Source organism: Pezoporus occidentalis, unplaced genomic scaffold, assembly GCF_034315485.1.
Source record: "Pezoporus occidentalis ecotype Australia unplaced genomic scaffold, CSIRO_AGI_Poc_V1 ctg105, whole genome shotgun sequence".
Lineage (NCBI taxonomy): Eukaryota > Metazoa > Chordata > Aves > Psittaciformes > Psittacidae > Pezoporus > Pezoporus occidentalis.
Window position 1 is genome coordinate 2,184,645 of NW_026912832.1, and position 21,244 is coordinate 2,205,888.

At 40.4% G+C, this 21,244-nt stretch overlaps 1 protein-coding gene across 12 annotated transcripts in view; it reads left to right on the top strand.

Moving 5' to 3' along the window:
* The first annotated feature begins 111 nt into the window (after positions 1–111).
* Positions 112–21,244, top strand: part of ATP11A (ATPase phospholipid transporting 11A) — a 117,340-nt gene continuing 96,207 nt past the window's right edge. For 7 of the 12 annotated variants that reach the window (XR_009965035.1, XR_009965038.1, XR_009965039.1 and 4 more), the window contains exon 1: positions 112–538. Coding sequence is in view for 8 of the 12 variants with exons in the window: in XM_062619632.1 (XP_062475616.1) it covers positions 500–538 (39 nt within the window). In the remaining 4 variants the exon portion in view is untranslated. The remainder of the gene's footprint in view (positions 539–21,244) is intronic. The other 5 variants (XR_009965040.1, XM_062619595.1, XM_062619657.1 and 2 more) reach the window with 3 other exon arrangements.

The following is a 21,244-nucleotide window of genomic DNA, read 5'->3' on the forward strand; positions in this document are numbered from 1 at the left end:
CCCGTCACGCGCGCTGACTGGGGCCGCCCCACGAGAGCAAAGCCGGAGCTGCGCGAACCGGGCCGGGGCTTGGGGTCAGGCGGGGTACCGGGAGCGCGCGCGCGCGTGCGTGCGTGAGGGGGAGCGGCGTGGGGGCGGTCCCTGTGCCCTGCCCCGCCCGCCGGTTAAAGTGCCTGGGCGCCGGGACAGCCCTTGTCGGTAGCCGGACGGCGTGCGAGCGGTGTGTTTTATCTGGTTCCCCTCCGCCAAAGTGCTTGTGGTGGTGCCGGTGCCGGGCATGAGGGGCCGTGGGGCGCCGCGCCGCAGTGGCGGCGGCGGCGAGCACATGGCATAGCCGAGGTCGGCGGCGAGCGCCGGGCCAGGGTAACGGCGGTCTGGTGGGGCGAGCGTTGCTCTCTGCATGTGGAAAGTGAGGCGAGCCAGGGAGCCCGGCGGCACCGGAGAGCACCGGTCGGCGCGGTCCTGAGTGCCCGGGCAGCGGCGGCGGCGCCAGCCCGCCATGGATTGCAGCCTCCTCCGGACCCTCGTGAGCCGATACGTGAGTATCAACGGCTGGGCCCGTCCCGGAGGGGCCCCGGAGCCACCTCTGAGGAAGCTCTAGCCGGGGCTTCCCGTGAAAGTGCAACCCGTGCTTTCGCCGCAGGGGCGAGCCCCGCCGCCCACTGAAGCGGAGGGTAGTGGCGAGGCTGCGAACGACGGCGGTTCGTGCGGGTCTCGGCCGGGTGGCCGCACCGCGCGGTGGCCTCGGGCTCACAGGAAGGGCGCGGGTCCCATGAGTCGCACGGCGGCCAGGGCAGCCTCAGGGTTGCTACTCGTGATTTCCACTGTAAAAGGAGGGCTTAGCAGTTGTTGATGGGCTCCCTGCAGCCCTCTCCCCGGGTAGTTGGCTGTAGGGCTGGCCCTCGCTGAACCAGAACGGTTGACCTGAGTTCAAAGCACTGTCGCTTGCAGTGTGCTGAGACACGCAGTTATCAAGGCAGATAAAACCTTAAGGTTTCTTTCTTCTTCTGCCCTTTTTATCCTCTTCCTCTTTGTTATATTGTTTCAATCAAGCTGCGTTTTGTGAAATTGTCCAATTTAAATACACTTCATAAGTGCTCGGAATAATCTCAAGGTTTTGGGGATTCAAGCACACTAAACTTAGTGTACTTTGGGGAAAGAGCTAGTTGATCCTACTTGTTGGTCAGCATGTTTTCGCCCACCCATACCGTCTGAAGGAGCGAATCAGTAGTGCATTGGAGTGAATCCAGGTGTAGGTTGAGGTGCGTCAATGAGTGTGAATCTCGTTTTATTGAGCCCCTAACAAATGTTCAGGATAATGGTTTTAGTAGATTGATGGAATGCCAGTAAGCGCGGGCTTACACAATATGAGTGTCATGGACTACCCATACAAGGAAACTACATCCAAAAGCAGAAAATTGCAGGAGATGTTTAAACCAAAGCCAACAAAACAGAGGGAGAGATGATTGGGATTTACTATAGCTTTTCCTCTCACACAGGAAGGTACTGTAAGTGAGGAAACTTCTGTGCTCTGACCAAACAAAAGTAAATACACTTTTATGCTTGTCAAGGACTGTATCAGTGTGATACAGGCTAAAGCTTTTCTTCAAGTATGAATGAAGAAAAATAGAGGTGAAAAACTAAAACTGTGCATTTTTTCCAACTGTGTTTACATTATGTGGGATGTGGAGAAAATGGGGAAGATGTTTACTGAAAGCAGCTATGGATCTTTATAAAGTGGCCCTGAGGGAAGGAGGGGAATACTTGAAATACAATGATGTATTAGAAGCCTTAGTGTCTGGGGATATGCAAAGCCTAGGTGAGTTGTGCTGAGGTCTCTTTGGAAACAGGCAGGATCAGTTTGGGTGTTGTGTTTGTTCAGCACTGATCTGTGAGATTCAATTTAAGACTTTTGTGTGTGTGTGCACATCTGGAGGCTGTACAAGTAGCTCATTCATTGTACGCAGAGCATACTGTGGTCTCTGAATCTCTTCTGCATAGCACTGTTGCGGAACTCTTATGCGGCTTATGCATCAAATATGAAAGAACAGGGTTGAGATTAGCTACAGTAGTTCTTTTAAAAGACGATGTACATGAGAAGACAGTATGTTGAAAATAAAGTACTTGAACTTTTAACTTGTGGACTATCACCACCCTCCTCCACTGCTGATGAGAGTAATTCAGCAGTCTAAAAGCTAAATGAAACATTATCATATCCCATGCGAGGAAGTATTCCTGTTTCCAACATCAGACTACTTTATGCATGCTTAGCTGTTCTTTGTGTATTTTCACCTGTTGCTTCTTTTGCACTCCTGTCAGTTTAATTTTGAATCCTCTCTTCCAAGGAAAGATCATTTTGTAAAAGCTACAGTTAAGTAAGTGTGTTTGCTCATCATTTCAGTAAGGCCATTGATACCTGTGTATTTTGTGTTTTCTTTTTTTGTGTGTGTTGGTGGTTGGTTGGTTGTTTTTGTTTTGTTTGTTTTAAATCTCCATGGTTCTACTGTTTTTTTTGTGCAGCTACAGCAGTGAAAATTAAAATGAATAGTTTGAATGCTGGGCCTGAAACTGGTTGTTTTACATGAGTAGTAGGTGCATATGTGAGCCATGTCACTCTGCAGTTGTTCACCCAAGCTTTATGCATACCAACCAGGCCTCACAGGTGTAGATGCGCTTGCCTCTTTCCAAGCTGCTTTTCAAAAAGGGAGACAGAGCTACTTCTGCAGGAGAGTCAGAATAGGTACATCTTGTGCTTATTTCAAAGTAAGCTCAAGCTTGGGTTTAATTAAGATCTGCATAGAAACTATTAATTGATAGAGGTCCTAGAATTACAAATTTTTTGTGCTGCATGTTCTGGACTTGTTCAGCTGCAGGTCCTTACCAGAGCAGGTTGGTCTTGATTACCCTGAGAGCCCTGGCTGACACAGGGTGAAGATGTTGATGCGACTGGTAGCTTTGTGGTATGATCTTGGGATAGCAAACAGTTGTTAAGTGATGTACTAATGGAGACTTCAAATAGGATGATTTCTAGGAGTTCTTCATCATTTCTTTTCTCTCCCCATACTATATGTTGTAAGATGTAAAGGCATAGGTTATGCACCAGGGTTCTTGTCCTGACTGTGAAGGTTCCCCCATTCCCTTTTCTCATACTGTTTTTGCAGTCACTGTCTTGAAGCAATGCAAAATAGTGTGTATCTCCAATGCCCTATGGAAGCATAATGATTAGTGGGTGCTGTCAGTTCAAGTTGAAGCCAGTTTCCTGGTTAGCATTTTCATGTTTGTCTTGCTGTTTTAACTGCAGTGAGTGTTGCCTTTGTATCTTTCAGGCATTCAGTGGCATGGGTTGAATAAGATACATGGTCAGCATGCCAGTTGTACTGTACTTCATATCTCTTCCCCAAGAGATGCTGTAGCCTCTTAAAAGGACAGAGGCAGTGATGTCTTTCTGTTACTAAATTTCAAAATTGACATTTTGTTTCTCTGCCTCTTTATATCCATCCTGCAGTATATTTTTTTTCTTCAGCTGTTATTTCTTCTTAACATTAATGCAGCCATACAGTATTTATAGGACTGTTGGTGAATTACTTTCTATGTGAATTGTTTCGCTGCTGTGCCGCTGACATAAAGTTCAGTGTAGTTTTCAAAGTATCCTGATCTTCAAGCTGGAATACAGCAACGTAACTTTTCTTGTGTCTGCGATTATTCTGTATACTTTGCTGTGTCAAACTCTGACCTATAGCAGAGGTATCTGTAAGTAACAAAATAGAAACAACTTTATGTAGAGCATTTCTGCTGTGTGGAACCACAGAACTTGAATAAGCTGTCTAAAAAAAGATAAATTGACAACTGTTTTTTTTCCCTGGTTTAATTTACACTTTCCAAATAGTGGAAATAATGTCTATGTCTGGGTAGTATGAAAATTGCCTGGGGGGGGTATGCTGTTTGTCCTATACTCTATAAAAGTATAACCTCTATTTCTGGATGTTGCTTTTGCATTAAGACACCATGCTTCTCTGTTTTCTCCTTGGATTGTTTGTGCATTCCCCAGAGGATGTGTGCTACCCCAGGAGGGCAGACTTACAGCCTGAGAATATGGAATGAGTGTGTACTGTCCTTTAAGTGTCATGCAGAGCCTGCTGTATGCTCAGTAATGACAGGAACTTTTTAGCTTAATATTAAGCAGTATGCTATTTAGGGGAAAAAACAAGCGTACGATGATAGTTAAAACATGATTAGCTTCTGTTTTATAGTTAGATTATTTGTGACGCTGTGGATGTCATTAAGCAGTGTGTTTTGCCCATTTACGTGCAGTTGCATTAGTTTTCTCTGGTAACATGCTTCTTGCTGATCTTGGGACTTCTGAAGTTCTTCCTCTATAATCAAGAGATGGCTAATAATCTTAAAACAAGTCTCAATGGCATTTTATCTTTCACTAAATGAACAGTTACTTTCCTCAGTAAAACATGTGCATGTCTTTTCTATATTCACAATAGCTGTTAGTGGATGAATGTGGATCTGGATATTCCTGAATATTGCAGATTTGAATATACCTGGGCAATCTGGAAAAATGTCCCCCTTTGGCATATGTTTGTTTGGACACATAATGGTTGCTAAACAGCTTGCAGCCCATGGTGACAGTCTGTTCTGTGTTTTATAAGACAGCTGGCCCTCATCAGTAAATGCTCCTGCCCAGGTTGATGGCTTTGGGTTGTAGAATAAATACTACTGGGTCAGAGGTCTGTATCACTGAACAGTTTTGCCTGTATAACATGGTATATTTAGAGATACTGCCACTGTATCGCTTCTCTTTCAGGTTCTCCTGTTACTTTAGGATTATAAATCTGGATGTTAAGTATTTGTTGCCTGTGTAAATATCTCTGAATGTGTGTAGTAGCAGATAAGATTTACTTCCAGAAGAAAGTGATTTATTACAGATCTGGCCTCTGGGAAGCTGCTGGCCTATAGTTCTGTAGATGTTTCTTCAAAAAAGACACCCCCAAAAAACTTAAAAAATTCTCTTTATCTCTTTTGGTGAGGTTGGAATAAATAAATTTGCAAACGGATGCTTTATTTTCCACTTCTACAGAAGTGGGTTTACTTTAATTACGGTTTGAGAAGGTGATTGAGTAGCCTAAACAGGAAGTTATGTTAGGGGTTTTTAGCAAGCCTGTGGCTTTTGGTCATTGATTTAGACAATTTTGTTGGGTTTATTGACAATATAATTCTAAAACTGTTTTCTAATTAGATTTCCGAAGTGTTTTACATGTGTATGTAGTCCTAGTAGACAAAATGAATATTGAGCTTCAGGGTTTTTTCCATTTAACTAGCTTTGGTACGGTGAAGGTTGATAACTGCTTTGACCTGAAAGTTGGTGAGATTGTAAACCTCAGTGCTCTGTAATTTTTTGTGTCTAAAAGGACAGTCTATTTATCAAGTGTTTCAGATGACCTACTGTTCTACTGTTTTCAGTCTGAGTTCAGTTACTGTATATGGGGGTACCCTTGCATTCCAATTCTTTTGCTCACAGTTATTCAGCTTTCTCTTTATGCTCGCAGGCTGGTATCAAACTGGTGCTGCATAGATGTTTCTTAGTTAGGGTGCCTGTTAACATAAACACGGTTTTCTTTGCAGCTGTTGCCTACAGTAAGTCAAAGAGGTTGCTTGTTTGTTTTCTTTTAATTCCAGGGATATAATTCGATGAGTTTTTTTTAAATGTCATATAAATGTGTTCATGTATGGACTCTTGGTCTGCAGACTCTACTGAACATACAAAAGATGTGCTCAGTAGGAGCTACCTGTGTATTCACAGGTCAGCAATTGGTAACTTGCATTTCATGTTTGTGTCTATCCCTGGCATGTAATGCATTTTTGTTATCTCTTGTGCAAGTCAATGTGTCACAATGTTTTGTTGAAACCTGAGATGCTTCCCATCTCACATCTCTGCTTCAGTGTGGGTTCCAGTTCTTGGTGTGGAAGCTGTGACAGTGTGTCTAACAGCATGAGTAAGTTCTGAATTCCTGTTTTCCCAAGCACCATTGCTTTGTTATTCTCCCAGTTGCGTTTTTTTTTCGGTGGGGGAAGGGAAGAGGCTGTATGAAGTGTTGGCTGCATACTTCTTAGCTTTACTTACCTGAGAAGTTAATTTTGCTGAACATCGACTGTGGCTGACAGGATTTGGCACTTCAGCAAATTTGCCTTTCGTTTACTGGTAGTTACTTTTGTCTTCTGGTTTTGTAACAAACTGTTGGATGCTTCAGTATAATCTGAGGCTCAAAAAACCCCTCAACACTCGATTCCCCTATCAGCTATTGCTCAGGGGCAGTAAATGTAGGCTTTTTTTTTTTTTTATCTTGTCCTTCCCCTAACCAATTAATTGGCTAATTTACACAAGAAAGTCATGATTTTCCTTTTCTTTTGAGAATAAACAAATGAAAATAGGATATTGCATATGCAAAACAGCTCACTTACAGGCACCCAGAGTACATATTACAAGCTGGTTGCTATTGACTACAAAATATTGCTCATCTGCACTCATCAGATGATCTCTGATAGTAGAAAACACTGCTTTTGGAGCATCTACATTGTAGAAGTATTTCAGTGACTTAAAATAGATCAAGAACTTTTAACCTTTCCATTTTTAGTGTCAAAAATACTTGTCTCTTCTGGGATGAGAACTGGATAGTTGCTTTTGTCTGATAGCATATTTTTTCACTAAAAAATATAAACATAGTTCTGCTTTTATGCCTTTTCTAAAGCACCACAGAGCATCGATACCAAAAGCATGGAGTATTTTTAAAGCCATTTTTTGGAATGGAAGAGGGTGAGGTGAACTGTAGCACATTTATAGGTTAACATCTCTGATTGCTTTGCTGCTGTGTCATATGAGAGTAATTGAAACAAGCAGAAAGGTGGAATGAGATTTTCTTATAAGTTTGCTTTTTAAACCCAAAACACTTAGAAAGCAGTAACTGGGCTGACTAAACATTCCACAGATATTGTAGCTGGCTACTGTTTGTGCTATCAAGATGGCGATAATGCTGGGTGGCATCAAAATATGTATGGCCAGCAGGTCAAGAGAGGTGATTCTTCCCCTTTGCTCTTGTGAGACCCTGTCTGCAGTACTGTGTCCAGCTTTGGGGACCCCAACACAAGAGGAACATGGACCTGTTGCAGGGAGTCCAGAGTAGGCCATGAAATTGCTGTGAGGGTTGGAGCACCTCTTCTACAGAGACAGTATAGAAGATCTGGGCTTGTTCAGCCTGGAGAAGAGAATGCTCTGGGGAGACCTTAGAGCAGCTTGCAGTGCCTAAAGGGGCCTACAAGAAATATGGGGAGGGAGCAAAAGTGATAGGACAAGGGGGAATGGCTTTAATGTGAAAGAGATTTAGAATAGATACAAGGAGGAAGCTCACTATTGTGAGGGTGGTGAGGCACTGGCGCAGGTTGCACAGGGAAATTCTGGCAGCCCCATCCCTGACAGTGTTCAGGGCTGGGCTGGGAAGGGTCTTTGAGCAATTTGGTCTGGTCGAAGGTATCCCTTGGCAGGAGGTTGGAACTAGGTAATCGCTCAGGTCCCTTCCAACCCAAGCCTAGAACTAAATTCTAGGATTCTATGAAAATAAACTTATGTAATCTCCCTAGGTTTAAGTGTGACTAGAAAACAGTTGTCTTTTGAGGAGCTGCAACCTGACAGTGAGACACCCCCTCCATGTCATATGCAGGTGTGGCAGGAAAGGAAACAAAGAGGAAACTGCCACAGAAAATACTGAGCAGATGTTTTAGCACCTGTTATGCAACTGGACTCAACTTTACTGTTTGGGGGGTGTTTGGGTATTTTTGTTTTTAACAAAATAGCCTGCCCCTCCTCATGTAAATCTTTTAGTTAGGTTATATTTTTCCAGGGTGATGCTTCTTATTCTTCTGTTTTACCATTATACAGGGTAACGTGTTTCTATTTATTATCTATTTATACAATCTAGATAAATATATTTCTGTTTATATAATTATCAAGGGATATTTCAGTTGAAGCTCATCCTGAGCTATGAAGCAGAATGACACTGGAATGCTATTATCTTCTCTGCTATAATTGCCATGGCAACAAGTGCAGGTAGACAAGGCTAACGAAGGATGATTCTTTGATATCATGTAGACACCAGTTGGCTGGGTTTTTTTGTGTGGGTCGTCTGTCGTGTCCGTCGTGTCTGTCCGTCCTGTGTCGCGTCCCCCCGTCCGTCCCCCCCCCCCCCGACTGAGAAGCCTGTGACACAAACACGCTCCAAGTCATTGTGAAAAGCATGGTTTTTTTTTTTATTATTTAACTTTGCTTTTAATTTTGTGTTTGTGATGCTGCATTGAAAATGCACTCTTTCTAGGAAGAAACTGGCAGCCTAGCCTTGTTTGTTCTGGGAGACTGGTGATATGAGTCAGTGGCTGGGGAGTTTGTTTGCAGCATCACAGAGGAACACAGGCTGATAATGCACCTAAATCTTTGTGAATCTGGATGTTAATTTCTCTGTGTATTCGTCTTTCCTTAGGACAGGGATGAGAGTATTACCTAACTCTTACATAGAGAGAAGTAGTATGGGTAGATTAATGCTTTCAGGTAGTAAAATTACTGTCACAAGAAGGAAACTAGGTGTGGACATAAGCCTATAATGACTGTCTTAGGGTTGTTTTTTATTTTTACTTAAGTGTCCTACACTGCTTCTCCTGCTACCCCCAGTTACCCCTTTATTCCTGCATCTGCATATATGCATGCATCCATGTGTGGATGTGTGCACATGTACTTACTTAAATTGGCATTTGGCAATGTCAAGAATTATGTGAAGAATTACTGGGGATTCAGATGTATACTAGTATTAAAAAAACCGCCAACCACAAGGAGCAAGCAAAACCAACAAATAAACAGGCTTTATACCCAGCTCTTCTGTCTGGTTACTGAGGCATGCTATGAAATTGTATTCTGGGATGCTTGTTCTTGTTTGTGTTATGCTAGTTATTACAAGCATGAAAGCTTAACAGTTTGGAGATTTTGTTGAGACACTTTTCCATTTATTCTGCTGTTGCCTGTAGACTAATTTCCCTTTTTGAAATAGGAGACGGGTTAACTTGTTTCCTTCATTAATTGTTAAATTCATCTAGATATGGGGCAGGGTGTGGAGGGGGAACAGCATTTTTTTTTTTTTCTGGTGGCACTGAGTAATCGGTTTGCTTCAGTTAAAAGAGGATTTCATCTAACCTATTTTACGTAGAGGATTAAGGGCAATTAGGCTCTTCCTCTACTTTGCCACTAAAAGAATGTTGTGAAATCCTCTGAAAAGCACATCTGATGTGCCAGTGAGGTTCTTTACTGTTCATGTTAATAATCAGAATAGTCACATGCAGAAAAAAACTTTATGCGTGAAGTACTAGTCTTGAGAGAATTGTGTGGATGAAATGGGGAGAGGGAAGGAATCGAATTGTTTACCCAGCGTTGTCTCTAATGCTTCTAATTTACATTGTGAAGTAGATGTGTAGATGAACTGAATTGCATTGGCAACTTGCAGTTCATGCCTGGCATTTTATGTAGCCCTTCACATCTTTTCAGAGTACTGTTAATGAGTTGTTTGCACAAATGATTATAATGGAGTACAAACACCAGTATCCACTGTCTGTGCTTGTACAACTATTATATACCACTCAGAATGAATATGTGGCCTCTCTTGGGGTGAGCCTGAATTGTTAGTGGCATTTGATAGCTAACATTAAACTGCTATAAACCTGAAGAAGGGTGATCCAGAAAAAGCTGAACTCTGTTTATTTCATCATATTGATGAGGTGACTTTGTGTTGAATAGACTATAATTTCTCGGACTGACATAAACAGTGTTTCCTGAATGACTGGAATGTTTGGCTCTGGGGTCCCAAAGCTGACTTAAAGAACTGTGGTCTTCTGTTAAAATACATCTAATGTCTTTGCCCATGACTTGGCTTGATGTTTTGCTTTTGTGTGACTTCTGTTTTCAGATGTTTTAATCTTGGTGGTACTTAGGCTGTCATTATGACTTCAGCTGTGTATGCAGGTCTGATGTAACAGAAATGGCATACCAATTACTGGGTGCATTTTGGGTAGAGTATAACAAATGTGGAGGAAATAGTGTGGGAAAATTTGCTGTCCTGTTTATTCTGTGAGATTATTTCCTTTTCCTCCCCACCCTCCCCCCCATACCTGCACCCCCTGAAAGCTCTTAAAAACCAGGTTGCCATTAATTTTACAATAAAATGTGCCTATGTAGAAATAGACTCTTTCATTATGTGAAATATGATCTGTATGAGAGAAGATACTGCAAAAGTAGGTTCAAAACAGTTTGTTGATCAAGTCATAACTATATGCTGATGTTAGCAGAAATATAATGCAAATAAGTTCAGGCAGGACATTTGATCAAAAAGACTCCTTATACTATAAGCAGATTTTGATTAATGTTAGTGCTTTTGTTTAATGCTCAGCAGTTTTTCTGTAAGTATGGAATGTACTGAAATACTGTTGTTCATTGGTGTTTTCTGTATTTTTATAGAATAGCTGCAACTCTTCTAGTAAATTATATGCAGTTTCCTTTTCTTTGATTCATCAGTGGAATTACATTCACAATAAGTGTGATCTTAAGAGTTATTTTAAATTGCATTCTAGCCTCCTGATCACCAGTACAAAGTTTAGACAGCTTAACTGACAAAAGCCTTCCATTCATCCTGGCTTTAAAAAAAAAAAATAAAAACTGCTCAAGGACTATCAAGTATTACAAACATTAAGTTAGTTTAAAATCCAGTAGACAGATTTTTAAAATGCCTTGCACATCTGATTTTTAAGCATACTTAGTAATTTTATCCTTTTGTACCAGATTTTTCAATTCATAACTACCTTAAACAAAAGCAGTTCTAGGGGTTCTAAACAAATACACTTTTGATGTTGACTTTAAGCTCTTTGCAGGAATGTATATCCTCTGTCCAACAAATATATAGCCACTTAAATACATAGCTAGTCTTTAATGTAATAGTGGGTAGGATAGGGGCAGGTGGGTGAACGCTGAGATGAAATTTTGTTCAGTGATAGTTACTGTGCACAACTACAAAATTCTTTCATCTTCTAAGATTAAAAAAAACCCAACAAAACCAAACCAGAACTAACCTGCGCAGGGTTCTGTGAATGCTGTAGTATTGTTAAGCTCTTAAACAGTGTTAACGGAGTGCTTACTATTTACAGTCCTCAGATGACCAAATGGCCTAATTTGTAGGCAGTACTGGTGTATTGGCACTGGGAGGGGAGAAATTAAGGGGAAATGCAAAAAAACCTCTGTCCTCAGGCCTGAACTGCGTGGTCACTTTAAGATGATTCGTGAATATGTTGGCTTTTTAATGTAAGCTTATCTAACATAAGGAGATTAGGCTTCCCCACCTAATGGCAGTAATGGCATAAGAAACAATAGGAAAGCTTCATGTGCTTTTGGGAAGCAGTGTACAGCGAACACAGGAAGGTTGATAAAAGGATGATCTGGATTGTGGTTCTACATTTCCTGTCTCTTTTAGCCCAGAAGGTCTCAAATTTTAAGGACTTTTTTTTTTTTCTTGAAGGTTCTTAAGTCCCCACTTCCTTTCTGAGAAGGAAAAGGTTACTGTGTGCATTTTTACTTTGTTAATGGCATCTGCTGTAACTTGTTCAAGGAGCTCTTAAGTCAGCATATATATATATATATATATATATATATATATATATATATATACACAAAGTAAGTTTAAGAAAACATATTAAAAATATGATTTGAGACTAGACTTCTGCTGGGCATGTGGAATTAAAATATCGGTATTCCTTTGGTATTTCCTTGCATATAACAAATATAAGGTATTCTAAACTGAAAATAATAATGCATTTACACATGCATTTGCTTTTTTGCATGGTAAAAATGATAACAGAGGCCAAAGTTTGGTTGAGTCATGGTTGTAGTTGAGTCATGGAGATAACTGAACAAACTTTCAAACTTTGAAGGCTCCTAAGACTGTAGCTTTGTCTTTTCTTCTTTCTTTCTCCCTCTGCCTCCAGTCAGACCACTTAATGCTGCTGATATTGACTTTTTTGCTGCAGAATAGCAGCTGCTTGGTTATGTGGCTTTTAGCTGATCTTTCAAGAGTATTATGATTAGGAGAAAAAGTGCCACTGCACTTTTTTGCTGTGAAATACATAGCTGTATCTTGGAGGTGTACAGGGGAAAAGCAGAATCATGATCTGTGCAGTGCCCAGACAAAAGCATAGGGAGCTTCCTGCCTGGTGCTGGCTGGTTAGATCAGCGCAGGAGTGGAAAAGCATGTTTGTCATGGTGCTGTTGGCTGCAGGCAGCCACATCTTGGGACTTCTTCCTTAAACTGATTAAAGGCTTGATCTGAACTCCTCTTGAGTTTCTTGTAGTATGTAGAAAACACCAAAGCAGTAATGTTAAGCAGGCTGATGCAGTAGCATATAGCTCTTGTAATCCTTTGAGAGCTTGTCAGAAGAAACTCTGGCAGCAGAGACAAGGTTGCTCTTTCTTTTCCCTTCTGGATGGTCTTTTGGCTTGTTGATACGGACATCTGTTTTACTTTGAGTGACAAACCATTGGGCAACGAGTGTGTGTGGATGCATTCCTAAAAAGGTAACTGTTGTTCTGGGTTTAAAGCTGAACTATGGGTGAAGTCGTAGCAACTTTCACTGTGAGGGAGAGTGCTGCCAAATGCCAGGGTTCTAGGTAGTGCTTCTAACAGGGATGCAGGTGACATTTCAGAGTGACTGATGAGTCAGGGCTGATTTGACAAGTTGCTGAAATCCATGGAACACTGGCTTGTTTTGTGGGTAGCATCTGACATCAGAAAAGGAGTAACTGGGAAAGGGGTGGGAGTTCATATAAATGTTAAGAAGCTTTGTGAGTTATAGAATGGGAGAGGGATTTGGGGGGCCTACAAACTGGAGAGAATGTTACTTAAAAACAAACAAACCAGCCACAGAACTCCAGTGTTTCTTCCCTAAACTAGCCTTGTCATGTGCACTTCAGCAGTACTTAATGTCATGTGGCTCAACCTTCCTGAAGTCCTAAGTGCAGTCAAAGCAGAATGACTTGGGGGAGAAAATCGGCCATTATACATGTAGCATTTCCTCCCATGTGTATATTAGAACGTCTTTTATTGAAATAAAGATGCTAGCCAGAACAGGGATCCTTTAAGATTGTGAAAGCCTATACTACTTTTAACCCTTTCACGGACAGCTGTGGGAGACTGGTAAAGGAAGGTTTCTTTGGTTTAGTGTGAAGGTCAGTGTCAAATGAATAAAAATCAAGGGTTTCTGTGCATGAAGACAAGGTGTACATGATCTATTTCAGTAAGGATTATTTGGAATGAATTAATTCTGACAAGAATTGTTTAAACTTGGTATTTCTAAAATGGGCAACAAAAACATTTGTTTAATGTCAGACTAGTCAAAAAATGCTTCATGCTTTTTAACGCTTTCCATAAAAAGTGACGAGATGATCTGGAGAGAGTTCTTCTAACCTGCAGTATTCCGATTCTAAAATAACTTGAAATTGCTGAATGTTAATTTAAAGGAGAAAATACTCTCTTGTTTTTTTTTGCAGCCATCTTGATTTTCAGCTTTGAACAAATGGTTATAAGACATTCTAATTTAAAACAAGTTCTGTGGATAAAGCTGCATAACTTCTTAAAGCGATGACCTGCAGACTCCACGGGTTGTTATTCTGAGTAGTAATTATACCACTTGGTGGGTTCGTTAGTCCACACTTTAAGATTGCCATAATAGAGGTTCACAACAACTTCCCTGTGTGCATCTGCTGAGTAAAAACTATTGTTGGCATACCTGAGGCTTTAATAGCTGTAGATCTGACCAGGTTAAAGTATTTCTCCTGGTTCCTGTTCCAGTTATAGGTTGAATGCAGTAATTTTTCTTTATCCAGTTACTGTTACTGCTTCCTACTGGCTTTAATAGTACATGTGGCTGTTCTGTATGTGTTTTCCATGAAAAATGGATTTATCTCAAACTACTAGGTGATTTGTTAAACTGTTTCATATTCCTTATTTCAGATATTCCTAATATCTGCGGAAGCCTTAACCTTTATGAGAGGATGGTAGTGAGTAGCTAGGTGGGGATGGAGCTGTGGATGTGGAGCTCTTCTGGAGCCTGAAGAGGCTACACAACTATAGCTTAATTTGGAAGCTACTGATGCATGAGTGTGACCTGAGAGGCTGGAAAGAAAAGCTACTAAGCTTTAAATAGTAACAAATAGTGTGAAAACACTTGTGCCCTTGAGACTTAAGCTGTCTGGTCTCAGCTTTCATGACAAGATAGTTGTCTCACCACGGGCTACTGCCTGCGGGGGCATGTGCTCTGAGAAGTAATTCTGGAGATGCATTTAGGTGTTGAAACTACATGTGTGTTTGGTTTGGAGAGTGTGGGAATGGTAGACAGAAGGTAGAAAATACCATCAACTCTAGATGTCTGTATAAACAGACTTACTTATGCCATTAAAAAAAATAATACTTTGATAATGAGAATTTGCTGTAAGCTGTTCTTGAAAGACTTTTTTACTGGGTTAAGAGTTGATGAATTCTGGAGGGGTTCTCAGGCCTTGAGTCAAAGGTGTGTTTGGAAGTAAACCCCCCTAGATATCCGTGTACCTGACTTATGATTTCTTTAAATAATTTTAGCATGTTAACACAGTGGGTTTCTGTCTCCGTTTTAAAATATTAAAGAGAGAAGGAAGGTGAAAGAATATTCCATAGAAGAGAGGGATCCTTGCCTGAAAGAGAAGCTTGAGCACTTGATATCACGTGCTTGAAGTCATCTGTGGTAATGTGTCCTGTGGTTTCTGAGCTTGTGGCTGAGGGAGAACAAACTGTAAATACTTATCTGTTCTCCAGTTACGTGGTCAATTGAAGCTTGCTGGAACTTTTATTTAGAACTTGACCGCCAAGTTGGCAAATCAGGCCAGCTTTCCTGCTTCTGATTGGAGTTTGCCCTTTCAAAAAAAAAGGGGCAAAGTGAATTGATCGGCTTAAGTGGTTTAAATTATGGGATGCACTCTTAAAATGCACAGTTTGAAAGAGGGTTTTGAAGATTTGAAAGACTACTGAAGGAGGAAGATCTTTCTTCATGTCTTTGAAGAAGACTTCTGAAGGACTCCTTCTGTAGCGGCATCAGCCTTTCATCCATTTACATGAGCTGTTGCTCTTTGCTAAAAATGTTTGTTTTCATTCGCAAATGTATTAAAACATCTGTTCTCACCTTGCAGTTTATGGGTGAGCAGATTGTTTGCCCCAGCCTTTAAAACAATGGATACATTCCTGAAAAGTCTTTAATTCTGAGCCTGGGCTCCATCTGTAATCAGTGCCAGAAAGTATACAACCCTTGCTCTGGATGGTATCTAACCATCTGGATGGCTTTCTAAAGCACTGCTTGTCCAGCTTTGCTTCCTCTGCAGGTGGTTCAGGATGCTCTGTTCTTCTGTGTATTGTCTCAGAATAATATACTGGGTTTTAAGCCCAGATGCAAATTGTTCCAGCACCTCAGTTTCCCCTTAGTGCTGCCTCAGCTAATCTTACTATGGTTCCTATCTCTTCTGAAAAGCTGTCATTACGGGCCTTTTTCTGCTCAGGTCTCCCTGTTCCTTGTTCCACAGTTATCCTCCTTGAGCCTGTGTTCTTACACCAGTAGGGTTTCTCTGCAGTTCTTTGCCTTAGCTTGTCTATCTTCTTACATGCATGCCTTTTGAGAAGTTACAGAAATTACATCATGAACTCCACACGAGTTTTCCTGGCCAGAGAAATTCCTTCCCTTCTTCCTTCCCATAGTCTGATATGGGTCGTCTGATCCCCACCTGACCAGCTGTTGCTGTGTGATGGACCTTTGCAGAAGGGATAAATTGACTCACTTCCTTTGAAGATCCAACTTTGGTATCTGGAAAACTACAGCCAACAAAATGTGCTTTTATCTCCCTCAAACTGAGGGTTATCTCCCTCAACTGTATGATTGAAAGGATTATGCCATACGAGGTTACTAAATATGGTTTTGCATGACTCGTACTACAAACACAATGATGGCCATCTCTAGTAGTGATGAGAGTTCCTTCTCTTGGTGAACATCAGTGCCAAAACTTTTATTTTAGTGCTTTCTCAAGTGATTAGTACAGAAAACAATGCAGCTGTCTTGGCAGGCTGTGCTAGGCAGTAGTGCAGTTTCTAATTAGATATCTGTCTGCGTTTGAAAGCGGCAATTCTTCTTTTGCTGCCAGTCTGATTGAAAGCTGATAGTGAGCAGGGTAGCAATTAGCTTATGGTATCTTAGGGCTACTCCATTCTTCAGTGGGGAAATGGCAGTGTGTTCACTCTCTGCTCTCGGAGAAACAGATTGCAGTATGGTCAGTGTTGCAGCCTGGTTGCCCCTTCTAGGAATGAGGTTAGAAAATAAGGCATCTTTTGAAATAGGTGCCTTGCTGTCCTGAGACTGAAGGCCTTGAAACTTTGGGCTGGCCTACCGGCTAGAAAGCAAGCTTCATACCTGGGAGAATCACCTGAAAACATTCCCAGCCAGCATTATTTTACTCTTGTCTAGGTGTGATGTGGAAGATTTTAATCTAAATAATGATCTGATGCCCAGGCTGGGAAGTTTTTGTGAGGGCAGTGGTTGCTACTGCTTCACTTCAAACAAAACTTAACTGGAAGCTTATCACACGCATGTGGTTTGCAGGAGGTTGTGATACCTAATATTACTGTCTTTTAATGGTTTTGTCAAGAGAGCCAAGTGGCTGTGGGAAGCATGTTCCTTCAGCATCTTACTGGAGACTCGCTGGGGAAAATCATTGTGTGTTCTGAGTCCAGCCAGAAATCACCAATTGCGGTGGTTATTGCTGCAGTGCAAGCTGTAGCTCTGTTGACTGGGATAGGCAGTTGTACTTTTAAATCTGAAGGTTTCAGTGTGATTGATAAATCTCATCGTTGTGCTCTGTGTGTTACTTTGAGGTATGGTTATGCGACAGCTACTATATGACTACTGCCAGGACGTCTTTTCCAGAGTAAAAAACTATGTGAAACAATGGATTTAACATAAGGTTGGAACTTTCATTTACTGACAGGGGATGGGATACTGAAGATAGCATGTTACTTTAAGGCCCTTGCATTCTGTGTCATCTTATGGGTTGTCTTGTGAATGTTACACTTCTAGTTAAATTTGTTAGGTTTGCTGTTCTGAAGGTAGAAATGTTGCTGGCAGAGGGCACAGATACGCTTCTTATTGCATACATAAACTTGGTAAATGTGATCTTTCTATGTTTGTAACATATACTGATGGAAAGCTATGTGGAGACAGAAGTTGATTGTCTTTTTGCTTCACTAAAGATGCTTTTACTTAATTTTTTTCAGGTAGTGGCAAATGTCGATTTCATGGAAAACCCTTGACACATTGACCTTGAAGCGAAGGGTTAAACTCTCTTGTGCAGCTGCTTTTTGTTCTGGAAAGAATCAGCAGTGAAAGTCAGGCTGTCAGCTTTATTTGCATTTCCCAGCTGTTGTCTACTTGCCAGCATCTTTTAAATGTTTTAAATGTAGCTTTTGTATTTTGCTAATGCATAACGTTTGTATGCAGTGTTTTCTTGTGATGATGCCAGAACAGCCATATAGTAAATATTTAATAAGAGTGGTAAAGATTTCTTGTTCTCAATGGTCTAAAGTCCTGATGTAAAGGAAATGATATTGCCATTTTAAATTATTTATGAAGTACTGCACATAAAGACATTGGGTTTCTTTGGTTTATGATACATAGGAGTAATGGTCTCAGTTTAGTTAAGACATAAATGGTGGAGGTGGTTTTTCAGCATGATAAAAATCTAAGTAATCCCATTTCTATGGCATATAGGTCTTCATCCAAGATGGTAACTGTAGTGCAAGTTGGAGGTTGGAAATTCTCCTGTTGCTCCATACTTTAGCTGACTCAATTTTAGGAGAGCTTGCCTAGTCGGGGAAGCAGGAATTGTTTGCTTGAAAGTCTTAACAATGGAACTGTCACACTTTCAAAGTTTATTTCTAATGTGGTAGACGTGGCTAGCAGCTCTCATGGGAACATGAATTTTCCTTATCTTTTACTAGTCTTTAAGGATGACAATGCTTATAGCTTCAGCTTCAGTGTTAGGGGAAAGCTTGTGAAGCAAGTGTGGCTGATGCTTTGAACATGTAACTGAATGTGTGGAAAGTACTTTTTCCTCTCAAATGCAAAAGTATTCATTGTTTGAGATGAGGGAAGAAGTGAACAGAAATAGTGAGGGGTAAAAGGTAAGGGAGATCAAAGCTGTTACAGAAAGAAAAAAACCAAAACCAACCCAAGCCAGTGTGGGTACCCCTCTGTCCTGAGACATGAAGCACAAGTCCTTGGATGCTTAATCAGTTGAGACACCCTGTACCTGGTCCCTCTCCCCTTCCTCACTATTAATTACGTTCTGTTTTCATTGCTTGGAATAAAGAGTGATAAAGCTGAGGAGAAATGTGAAGACTTCAGAAGAAGAACATAGGAGCTTGCTGCTCACAGCAGGGGCCAGCCATTTGAGGAGGTAGTTCTCAGCAGACAGCTATCATTTGCATAGAGTTGGGTGTGGTGTCCCTCCAAGGACCACGCCTCTCTTTAGGGATAATAAATTTCGATTTCAAAACTTCAGTCTGTGCTACTGATGGGAGACACATACTGAGATAGCCTTTACCCAGCTACTAAAAAAGAGAACGAGCAAGCTTGCTTGGCAAACAAATAAAGGCTGTGTCTGAGAGGAATAATCCTTTTTTAAGTGAAAAGCTCAAGCATTTTTTTCTTTCATGCCTCAACTCTGCAGTTTACTTTCAATGTTGGGATTTAATTTATGTACTAGTATTAGTTTTGTCTCTTACTTATTCTCCTAACAATTATATAAGATGCTCTTTTATAAGTTTGAGTGTATCTGGAGTGGGAGTACATTATTATCTTGAAAAATACATGAATGTGTCAAAAAACTTTTAACATAAATGATCCAAATTCACCTTTTTGCACATGGATTAAGATAGACGCAAAGTACATCCATGAAAGTTAAGTTCCATAAAAATGAAATTCCTACTTTATATTGCATCTAAGTGAGATTGCAGTACCGTCTTTATTTTCCTTTAAAATAATGCCATTCTCAAGCCATTACAGTGTGTGTGTGTGTGTATATCTGGCTGTTTTCCACTTCTGTAAAAGTGAGCTTTCAAAACAGTTGTTTAAGGCACAGACATTATATTGCTCTTCAAGTAATACCATGTCTAAAAATGTTGATAGTTACTGTCTTATGAGCCTGTTACATTTCTATTTTGGGTAAGACAGTTAAAGGCCTTGCCATCAAGATTTGTGATTTGTTTGGGGGTTTGTTTGGTTTTTTTATTCATTTTACACTATAGCCTGGTCTTAATAAATAGACATGAATATTATGAAATATGTTACAACAAAGTTAAAAAGGCTGTAATGTTTTCTTTTTCTAAAAATGTTGGTCATCAGGTTTGGCTTAAATCTACACTGGTTTGCTTCAGAATGTGGTAGTGGGGTGTATTTAAGTAGTGGACATTATTAGATGCAAGAAATATGATGAAATCGAGCTCACCTCTTTCATGGTTCTAATCCTTCAACAGAAGCAGCACGAAAGCAACTTTGTCAGTGTGCAGTCTGCCAACTCCTCACATCTCTTGGTGGACTGAAATAGAGCCTGCTAGTTAAATTTCTAAGTTGTTCATGCTGTATCCTTAATGAGATGCACAATAGTAGATGTGCGTATGCTAATATTGCCATACCTGGAAAAAGTTACAGAACTTAATTTTTTCTGTTCTGAAGCATCCTATGAAATAAACTTGACAATTTGTTTTATGCTGTCTCTTTGTGGGCAAATAAAGATATAACTGTATACTGTGGATGTATGTATATCTATAAACACACATATATGTGTATAAAAAATTATTTTTGTGAAAACAAATTGCATGCTTTAGATACGAGGATATAGATGTTCAGAGGAGGAAATTAAATGTGACCAAAAGAGATGCATCAGCATTCCATGTCGCAGTATTCCTCCTCTGTGTAGCCCTTCTTGTCTCCTATATTTGAATGCTGCACAAGTTCTTGTGCTTCTGAAATAATTCCTTCTGCCAAATAAAATAAAGTGTTTGGTTTTGTGTAGGTTTTTTTTAATACTGTCTTCCATGTCTACTGCAGAAAAAGCAAATGGCTTAACAAAACAAACAGCCAATTTCTGGTTTGTGTCTGGTTGAATTCATGCTTGGATTTTCCTGCCTCTGTGTCCGAACTTCTGAGAAACCTGTTTATTTCCTGGGTTTCATGCTGAAAAGCCTTTTATAAGCTCATGTTTGTAGTTCTCTCCTGTCCTTTTCTGAATGCATTTTGGGACCTCCTACCAGAAATTCTTTTAGCATGCTGTGCTATTAGTTTGTTCTTTTGTAGGAAGGCTTATTATTTCCTTCAGGCTGGAGGAAAATCCTATATCTTATGTGGGAGTCTTCCTGTCCAGGGCTGCCTTCAAAGACTATTTACCATTTGGTAAGTAAAAAGCAGAACTGATCTGACTTCAGCTCGTAAGTGGTCTGCACTGTCTTTGCAAAGTTTTAATCTTGAGTATACCTGTGATTCTTAAAAGTACTAAAATTGGGTGGCTTGTAGGGAGTGAAATGTTGAATCTCATAAGATTGAGTCAAACATAAATTCCAGCCTTCTTACTCTGTTTGTATGCAGAGTAGCTTCAGAATATGCTCCTCATAGCAGAGCCATTCCTTATTTCTTTGGGTAAGGAGACTGATGTAAGAAAGGAAAACTGAATAAAGTACTGTTCTTGCTATTTTTAACTCCTTGAAATAAGAGTAGGGGAAAATTATTAGCTTAGCTTTCTAATTAAGAAAGCATCCTAGAGAAAGGCTGATGAAACAAATTCTTCCAAAACGGTGATCAGCAAGCCATTCTTTCAATAGAAAGGCAAGCTAGACAGAAACAGGTTGTCCATTGAGCAAATGCTTTTCTTGTAGAGGTCTTAATACTCTTGAATATTTTTGTTGATTAGTTGTAGGTACATGCAGCCTTTAATGTTGTCCTTGAACTGTATCCATGCATTAGTGGCCTAATGTGGCTGTGGGTCATGCACTTTTCCAATTCTGATAAGATAAAATAAAAACAATTTTCATGGAAAAGTTAC